The 10,570-nt window shown below is 38.5% G+C and overlaps 1 protein-coding gene across 1 annotated transcript; it reads right to left on the bottom strand.

Moving 5' to 3' along the window:
- Nucleotides 1-9,397: 9,397 nt before the first annotated feature.
- On the bottom strand, nucleotides 9,398-9,853 carry LOC149177671 (uncharacterized). The gene has a single exon (XM_089421834.1). It carries the CDS (start codon nucleotides 9,851-9,853, stop codon nucleotides 9,398-9,400), a length of 456 nt encoding a protein of 151 aa, XP_089277960.1.
- Between the last annotated feature and the right edge of the window lie 717 nt (nucleotides 9,854-10,570).

Raw genomic sequence — 10,570 nt, 5'->3', positions numbered from 1 at the left:
GTTGGGGACATGCAAAGAAAAACAGAGAAGAAAAGCAGACCGCTCTGATACCACTGATCCAGATTTAAACAGGAACGCAATAAAATACAGAGATAACCATAAAGACAGATATGCAGCGGAAATAATACCTCAATTCATCACTGTAAAATACTGAAATATGCTTACAAACAGAAATGGAAATAAACCAGCTAGGGCGATGGTAGCTTATCTCTGAGAGGAGATGTGGTCGCTACATGCCTCTGAACTGTCTTACAATGAGGCTCGAAGGCCTATTTATTGTTGAGAAACAATGGAAAACCCTTCACATTCCAAAACCTAACCCTAGAAGATGAAACGCCAAATTGTGGGCCCCGTTTTTGGGTAAGTTGGTACATCAACTTCCTGGGGTCGCGAATTGGTCGTACTATCTCCGTTTGACGTGCATGATAGCCCGTTGGAAAAATCTCTCCGAGGACTACGATGGAAAAGACGATTTTTAAACAGAAAAATCGCTGGCTGGTAGATTTCCCAAAAAACGTCGTTTAGGGCCTCAAAACGGCTCCAGAAGTTTAGGACCTGAAAAATTGCTAAAAATAGTAAACGGTGCTATAATTAAGGAAACTGAGAAAACTGTAAGAAGCACTAGAGGGGATCCAAGTGGAATTAGCGGGTGGCCACCAATATTCACCTGGATCAACTCCAACCCAACTATCCCTGCCCCTCACTGAACAAGCTCACTATTGATATTCTCCTAGCAGATGCTCTGCTTCAGACAATCGAACTTTCGAACTCACTCTGTGTGTCTTTCCAAGTGACCCTCAAGCCTCCTTAAATAATCTCCTCATTGACATTCAACGACCTAGATTAGAAGCTAATAAATGGCTAAGATCATTTCTGCTTGATCCTCTTCTTCATCTAGAAGTTACACCCACAGTTTATATTAATACCCTTTGATTATTTTATTTTCCTAAGTTTAGACTTAGGGTCCCTTTAAAAGTAATTAATTATTTTAATAAAACCGTTTCTGGGTGGAATTTCCTGAAATACTTTTTGGGTTCTTTGGAATACAAGTGCCTAAGTCTCCTTGCAAAATTTGAGACTTAGAGCACATTCTATGCTACCAGAAATCAACACTCCCTCTTAGCGAGGAATGTGCTCTAGTAACGCAACCTGTTGAAGCATCACTCTGTTATGTAACATCTCCCTCTGCATTGCTGATGTCTGACATCCTGTACACCAACTACTGTGCAAATGCTGCATCTGTACTGTTGTTGACCCCTGCCACTGTCAACACTACATCCATACTACAACTCCCTTTCAATTTCTGCATCTGTGCTACCGTTGGCACTGCCACTGCCAACTGCCACTGCACTTCAAATTGTTACTGCTACTCCATCAACAACGGAAAAACATCCCAAATTACTGAACTAACTGTGTTCAATATGATACCACGTTAATGCTGGAGCTTGCTTACTACTAGTCTCTACACTGACCCTTTGAATTTTCTGTGCTGCTGCTGATCTCTGCTTAGTGCCATCTGCACTACTGTCAACTCTACTATGTGAAGCTCAGTCTTTGGCGCTACTAGCCATTGCAAATGTCTCTTCGACACTCGGCACCATCTGACACTAGTCCATCCCGCTACTGATTTAGGCTCCTGTAGCAAAGAATTGGTCCAAGAGGTGGTCTCCTCAAGGATTCTGCCCATCTGTAGCTCTTTCGAACTACAACTCCAAATTAGCCCACCTCCGTCTTGGAGGTATCTTGGCTGTCATGGCGAACTCCTCCTCCTCAATCTTTGGGGGCGCAACCTTCAGATTGTGCTTCTCATTTTGTCCTTCTTCCTAAGAGGACCTTGTGTAGCGTAGTGACCCATCTCACCACACCTGAAGCACTTTATCTTCGAGACGTCCTTCATACGTCTCTGTTGCTCCTGCTGTCCCTTTGATGCAAGGGCTGCATTATCTTCCTCCTCCTTGGGCTTCAAACCAATGTTGTTGCTTTCGTCAAGCTTACACTTGACTAAGTCTCTCCTTAGCTCCTCTTGCTTGAGAGTTTCCCACATCTCATCCCAATTCGGCAAAGTCGCACTGCCCAGGATACTCTGGACAAGGACTTGCCACTCATTCGAGACAGATTTGAGGGCCAGTCTAACCAACTCCGAGTCTTGAGGTGTAGACCCCACATCAGATAACTCATCATGGGTTTCCTGAAGCTTTGCGAGGAAGGGATCCACATGCTCCCCCTTCTGCATCTGAGCATATCTCAGCTTCTGCTCCAAGTACATCTTTCGCTGCTCGGAAGATCCTTGATATAGCATAGACAACACATCCCACATCTCCTTAGCAGTCCCTCTGCTGATGTGATAGACAACATGACCCTTCACTATGTTGAGGATCATTCTTTTTTCCTTTGCCATTTCAGCTCGATACTTCTTCAATGAATCTGCATCTACAAGCACAATCGCCACATTGTTGACATATGTCTTGAGGGCATGCTCATCTAGAAGGAATGACATTCTAGCACTCCAGATGACATAGTTGGATGCTTCGTCAAACCTATCCTGATCCCTCAAGCAACTGGTTGCCATCTCTGCCACTGATGTCGAAAATCTCTTCTCTGCTTCGCACTCCTGCTGCTCAGCCAATGAGGAAACATACTTCTTGGCGGGAAGTCTTTTGAGGAAAAGTTCCCTCATAGTGTTTCTCTTCACTTCTGACGTCTTTCTGCCCAACAAAACGGTCTGCAGAAAGGACTGCGTCCCACCAACTTCTCCTCACGCTAAGGCTTCCATGCTTCTCCCTCTGCCTCGACAAACTTTCGAATTGGGAGTCCTTCCTCTCCGCCGACTCACTCAGAGAGAGGTTGCCTTGAACATCATCCCTCTGGCTAGGATTACACAAACCCTCTACGGTTTCAAACTGGTGCCTCCTTCAGCTTTTTTGATCTCCCTCTTCTGCTCAGCGTTGAGTTCTCTAGAACTGTTCTTACTTCACCTGCAATGCTCTGATACCATGTGAAAATTCAAGAATCCCCCCCGAATCAACTACTACAACAACTGATTAAACTGCTCCTATCTGTTAATGACCGAAACAAATTATTTACTGCTCCCTGCAACAAATATTAAAGTTAATACACTGTAGCCTACACCAATTAAATAATATGGCCAAAACAAGAACAAAACAATAGAGAAAGATACACACAAGTGACACAATTTTTTTTTGACAAATGTCCCTGGAAAAATCCAATGCGGGAAAACCGGTGCAACAACTCTGAGGGTTTTATATTATTAAGTAGTAGTTTCTGAATACAATTCTGGATGCCCTTTCGACAATCTAGTTACAGAGAAAATAAACTGGCAGAAAAACTTAGTGAGATTACCTCACTCTACCCAGCAATTCTCGTTGTTCTAACAGTTGAACCAATTGTCCCCAACTATCTCTGTGCTGGTCCTGCATCAGCCTCAAAAGGCTTTGCGTCAACTCAACTGGGAAACGTTTTCCCTCTAGAGCCGTTTCAATCCCTCCCGTCTCAGAAATGTAAGCTCCCCCAACAAATTGAGATTTCTACACTGAAGACTGCAGAGTGTCTGTGTGAGCCCTCCTAACTCAGTGTCAAGCTCTGTGTGGGCCCTTCTGGCCCAGCATCAACCCCTCCTGGGTCTGTGCTACCTCCTACTGGTGTCTCTTTGCCTCTGTGCTGCATATCTTGGGCTCTGGAAAAGATACTCCAATCCAACTATCCATGCCCCTCACTACACAAGCTCACTATGGATATTCTCTTAGTAGCGGCTCTGCTTTAGAAAATTGAATTTTTGAACTCACTCTGTGTATTTCTAAGTCACCCTCAAGCCTCCTTAAATAATCTCCTCGTTAACATTCAACGACCTAGATTAGAAACTAATAAATGGCTAAGATCGTTTATGCTTGATCCTCATCTTCTTCTAGAAATTACAGCCACAGTTTATATTAACACCCTTTAATTATTTTATTTTCCTAAGTTTAGACTTAGGGTCCCTTTAAAAATAAATAATTATTTTAATAAAACTGTTCCTAGGTGGAATTTCCCAAAACACTTGCTGGGTTTTTTGGAATACATGTGCCTAAGACTCCCTGCAAAATTTGAGACTTAGAGCACATGCGATGCTACTAGAAACCAACAAATTCAACATATGCCAATAGGTTTGAGATATTCTTGAAATGCTATAGGACCGAACTTAACATGACTCGGGTCTCGAGATCTTCTTCAAATGCTACATGATCAAACTTAACAAATGACACATATTCAAAATGTTTGTCGCGGGTCTACACAAGTCTGAGTTGCTAAGAGGATAAAAAATACAAATTTATGAAGTAGAATATGTCTGCAAATAAGGTCGAGCAGTCTTTCACAAGTCCGCAATATCTTCTCTCTTCCCAAATGTGAGTTTTGTCCACAAGGTAAGTACAAGTCTTGAGAAAGAAGGCCTAGTTCGAGCTTGAAAAGAGTTGCAAGAGGCTGTTCTCTTCACAAATTTAACCAATCCGAGATGCAATGGAAGGAATAAGTTTTACTCCATGAGTAGTCCTTGCTTAGCCCCAAAACCAACCACAAAAAACTCAAAACAATATTTTCCCAAACAATAGTCTTCAACCTTTGTCCTCCTTAGCCTCCTTGGTTCACGAGTTGTGAACACTTCTTATTCTTTCTTTCTTGTTGTTTGATTCGAGTTGATGTCTAGAATCAGGAGATCAACTTTTTATTTATACACGTTTTCCCTATAGCAAAAGGACACGTTCGTTTGAGGAGTCGACTTGCACATGTAGGCTCATGTCAGCTAGCATGAAAAATATATTATTTCAACTTTTAAATTCATTTTCTCTCAAACTATGAGGAGTTATGAGGCAAGTAAATGCTCGTTGGAAAGGGCATAATGTTTTGTAATAGCTTATGTCATAACTTCCTTGCACTGGTGTCTCCTTTGACATTAATAACAAATTATCTTCTAGTAATCACCTGCTTCGTTATTAATGCATCAACTTCTCATAAATTGTTCCCTTGTCATCATGTTGCTCCTTTGTCTTCATACTGCCCCCCTTTGACATCAATAGCAATGGGATGCTCTAATGAGATCCAAGAGAGATGAACCCCATCTTTTGATGAAGACGTTCAAATGCTTCTTGAGGTAGGGGTTTTGTGAGGATGTTTGCAATTTTCTCCTTGGTGTTGCCGTATTCAATTTTGATGTTCTATTATGTAACTTGTTCTTAGAGGAAGTGACACTTGATTGGGATATGTTTTGTCTTTGAATGCATGACTAGATTCTTTGAGAGACTGATTGCATTGGTGTTGTCACAATAGATGGTGATACGCTGATTTGTTTCTTCATTGATATCCTTAAAGGCTTGCTTCATTTATACGATTTGTGTACAATAATCTGCAACGAATATGTACTCAACTTTAGCTGTGGAGAGAGATATGGATGGTTGTTTCTTACTAAGCTAAGATACAAGACAATATCCCAGAAAGAATTCATTCCCACTGGTACTTTTTTGATCATCAACATTTCTTATCCAATCTACATTACCATATGTTGTCAAGGTAAGAGTTGTGCTTTTAGGATACCACAATCCAAGATCAAGAGTGCCTTTCAAATATCTAAGGATTCTCTTTACACCTAGCATGTGAAATTCCTTGAGGGCTGATTGGAATCTTGCCACCATTCCTACTACTGGCATGATATCTGGTTGTGAAGCTGTCAGATATAAGAGGGCTCTAATAATTGATCTGTAAAGAGTAGCATCCACCATAGGAGATTCATCATCCTTACTTAGCTTGCAACCTATAGTCATAGGTGTGCTCACAATAACACATTCTTCCATCCCAAATCGCTTAAGCATATCTCTAAGATATTTTTCTTGTGATATGAACATGACTACTTTGGTTTGAGTTACTTGAAGTCCAAGAAAGTAGGATAACTCACCAATCATTGAAATTTCAAATTCTTTTGACATATTTTGGGCAAATTCATGACTCATCTCATTGTTGTTGTTGGCAAAAATCAGGTCATCAACATACACAAGTGTGATTAACAAGTTGTCTTTATCTATCTTCATGTAAATATTGCTTTCAACAACTCCTATTTTGAATCCTTGTTGTTGAAGAGAATAATAAAGTTTGGCATATCAAACTCTTGGAGCTTGTTTTAATCCATAAAAGGCCTTCCTCAATTTGCAAACAAAGCCTTTTCCTTTTGCTAAATCAAACCCTTTTGGTTGTTCCATGTAGACTTCTTCCTTTAGGTCGCCATTTAGAAATGTTGATTCTACGTCCATTTGATAAACTTTGAAGCTTTTTGAATAAGAAAATGCTAAGAACATTCTTATAGCTTCCAATCAAGCTACGAGAGAAAACATTTCTTCAAAGACAATTCCTTCAATTTGAGAGTACCCCTTTCACACCAACCTTGCTTCCTATGACATTCTTGTCTTTTGGATGAGGTACTAGCTCCCATGTTTCATTTTGTTTATTTGATGCATTTCTTCTTCCATTGCTTTTATCATGTGAGGATCCTTCCTAGCTTGAGTAAAGCTCTCTGGTTCTATCGTGGATAGTAGGGCAATGTCATTCCTTTTTGGTGTATTCATCATTTTTCTTTGAGTATGTATCCCATCATCTACATCCCTACTTGATTTTCTATATGATGTTTTTGAACAGATTTTACCCTTGATGGATTTTTCGATGGTTCCTTTTGACTTTGTGGATCCTTTTCTTCTTTTTCAACATCTTCCTCTAGATCTCCAAGGATAGGATCTTCTTCATTGATTGTGACTTCTCTTTCAGGAAAAGTTTCATCGATCTTTACATCAATACTTTCAACTATTGTTTGCAACCGAACATTGTAGCATTTGTAGGCCTTGCTTCTTGTAGAATATCCAAGAAATATTTGTTCATCAACTCGAGAATCGAACTTGCCTGGTGAATCATTGTTGATCTTCATAAAACACTTACTTCCAAATATTTTGAAATATTTTACTGAAGAAGGTCTTCCTTTCCATAATTCATATGGATTTTTGTTACTATTCGTCTGAAATTGTGCCCTATTCATAGTATATATTGCTTCCCCAATAATTTCTCTCCAAAATTTAGGTTGTAAGTGAGCTGCAAACAACATTGTTCTTGCAGTGTCTTGTACGAATATGTTCCTTCTTTCAACCACTCCATTTTTTTGTGGAGTTCTAGCAACAGAGAGTTCCCTTTTGATTCCATGTGTTTCAAAAAATTCATTGAATTCTTTTGAAGTAAATTCTCTACCTATATCTATTCTAAGGCACTTGAATTTTGATTTGCTTTCATTTTCGACAAGAGTGTTGAAATTATTAAAACATTCTATAGCTTCTGATTTGAATCTTATGAAAAATACCCACATCATTCTAGTATAATCATTTACAAATAATATAAAGTACCTTTCTCCTTGTAGAGCTGGAGTTCTGGTTGGTCCGCATAAATCCACATGGATGATCTCCAAAGGCTTTGATGTTGAGCATTCCTTTGTCTTGAAGCCGATCCTTGCCTACTTTCCATGTTGACATGGTGCACAAATAACCTTTTCAAGTTTTGAAATTATGGGAATGTCTCTTATTGCTTGAGTTTTGTTAATATTCACCAAATTGTCAAATTTTATATGTCGTAGTTACTTGTGCCATAACTAACTTTCGTCTGCTTGACTCAAAACAACATTTTTCTTCTTGAATCTCACTAAGAATCTATACATTATCTGCTATTCTTACCCCTTTTCCCACGAGTTTTCCTGGAGAAAACCTTCTTATCTTGCAATCCTTGGCACTAAAAATGATATTATGTCCTTGATCACAAATTTGGCTATTGCCTAAAATATTGTGCTTGAGTCCTTCAATGAGTAGTGAATTTTGTGCTTTTCCCTTGCCATTGACAAAACTCACCATGCCTTTACCAACAATTTTAGTGGATCCACATCCAAAAGTCACATTTCCATCCTTCTTGTATAGCAAGATAAATTTCTTTTGGTCACTAGTCATGTGCTTAGAACATCCACTATCTACGAACCACTTGTTTTCCTCATTTTATGCACACAAATCTAGACCACATTTTTCTATTGTGGATTCCTTCTTTCTCCAAATCTTTTCTTTCAGCTGAAGTGGACAACTTTGAGCTTCATGACCTAAATTATTACATTTGAAGCATTCTTACTACACTTCGAAAAATGATGAAATGAGTTATAAGTCTTGATTTGTTCTTGTCTCCTTGAATCAATAGACTTATTTGGGAAGTTAGTCCTATACCCCCTTGAGTTAACATTCTTATTACTACCATAAGCCTTGCAATACTTAGCTTGGTGACCAAAATTTTTGCAAAAGAAACAATGACCAAGGAAAATAGTTTGATACCTATTAGGATATCCTTCGCTTGATGTGACATCATTTTATGGAAAAGACTTCTTCTCATTCCTTTGAATTGGATGAAACTGCTTCTCTCCTCTTCGATAATTGCAAAGAGCATAAACATATCTTTTTGGTATTTCTTCATGATGAGCACTAGTGCTTTCCTTTGATTTGGATGATTCACTTGTGTAGACAAACCCTGATTTGTCATGTTGTGGTCTTTAAGTGTTCAGGATAACATCAAGGGCTTCAAATCTTTTCAAACTTTTGTTGACCTAGTTTAGTTCCTTTTTTAGAGAGACAACTTTCACTTCCAGTTTTTCGCAGATCTCTTCCTTTTCCTTTAGCTTGTTGTTCAATATTTCTTCTATCCTATTTGATTCTTCTCTTTCAATTTTGAGAGAGATGATATTATTTCTTAGTTTTTCATTTTCTTCAATAGCACTAACCAACAATTCATCCACATTTACTTCTTCTTTAGGTTCATTAGTGTCATCTGTGAATGCCATGAACAATACTTCACTACTTCTTGCATAGTCATCCTCTTCATCAGAACTGTCACTATCTTGCTTGGAGAAGAGATTCCTTTTCTTTGAGTCTTTCTTCTTGAATAATCTTTTCTTAGGTTCATCTTCATCAGAATCATCGCTTTCTTGTTTGGAAAAGAAATTATTCTTATTTGGTCCTTTATTTTTGAATGTTCTTCATTTGGGTCCATCTTCATCATCAATATCATCCTTGAAGGGGCACTTTGTAGCTTAATGTCCTATTTTTCCACATTTAAAAATCATGAGAGGGTACTTACCTTTGAATTTGGATACTTTCTTCACCTTCTTCACAAATTGTGCCAATCAAGTTTCAACATCAAAATCATCACTGCTGCAACTACAACTTTTCCCTTTTCTTGATGTTTTTGATGCCTTGAATGCAACTTCTTTGTGATTTGAGTTTCCTATTCTCATTTCATATGCAATAAGAATTCCATGAAGCTCATCCATTGATAGTTTGTCTGTGTCTTTCTATTCTTCTATGGCGCTAACTTTAGCATCAAAATAGTCTAGGAGAGATCTCATAACTTTATGGACAACAATCTTCTCCTTGACATCTTTACCAAGCCCTTTGAGAGAATTGACGACTTCATCTACCCGGAGAAAGTAAGCAACAATGTCTTCTTCTTCATTCATTTTGAGTCCTTCAAAATGCCTTCTAAATATTTGGAGCTTAGCCTTCTCGACATTTTCATCTCCTTCATAGATGTTATTGAGCTTGCCCCACATTTCTTTGGCCATTTTAATGTTTATAAGTTTAGTGAATTCAGAATTTGATAGACCACTTGCAATGGAGTTCAATTCCTTTACATTTGTCATATATTCCTTCTTTCCATTTGGATCTATTGGAAGAGGAGAGGGGATCTTGTATCCATCTGTGAGATATTTCCAAACTTCGACTCCAAGAGACATTAAGTAAAATTCCATTCTAACTTTCTAGAAAGTGAAATTTGTTCCATCAAATTGAGGGGCTCTACTTGCATCCTTACTGGCCATTGCGACTCAAAATCCTTTTTCCAGTTGTTTAGCTGATCTTGAAGAAGCCAAATCTGATACCAATTGGTGGAAATACTAAGAGAGGGGTGAATCGATATTTTTTTTTCAATTGTTATTTATGTCAGTTAATATTTTTATAACAAAATGAACCATAACAGGAGAGACAAAAAAATTAATTTTATTAATCAAAATGATGAGGACTCCAATCCTCTTGTTCAACAAATCAGGCTCCAACCTGTATAAAGTATTTTATATTCTTCAAAGCTCCAACCTTGAACAGACCCAAGCTCCTGCTTTATAAAAAATGAGGACTCCAATCCTCTCAACATCGTCCAAGCTCCAACTTGGTAAACTAGGACTCCAATCCCCCCAAGCTTCAACTTGGTCAATAATAAAGTTTTACAAAAGGACTTACTTCACAAGAGATCTTAGATGTCTTCAAATGCTTCAGGACAACCTTCAATAGTGCTTCAACACAACTACTTCAAAAGTGTAATATAGGTCCTCTTCAAACAATCTTCAAGGTCTCTTCAAATGTGCTCCAAGGTACTTTTCAATATTTTGTTCTAACTGCTCTATACTCCTATACTCTGCTTGAATGGTATCACAAGGAAATTCAATAGTCCGCCTTGATGCCAAAACACTGTC

This window comes from Pinus tabuliformis, chromosome 4_1 (genome assembly GCF_031772625.1).
Source record: "Pinus tabuliformis cultivar Carrire ecotype Pingquan chromosome 4_1, CPIR1, whole genome shotgun sequence".
NCBI lineage: Eukaryota > Viridiplantae > Streptophyta > Pinopsida > Pinales > Pinaceae > Pinus > Pinus tabuliformis.
The sequence above is the reverse complement of the archived record's forward strand: the minus strand, read 5'-3'. Positions and strand labels throughout refer to the sequence as shown.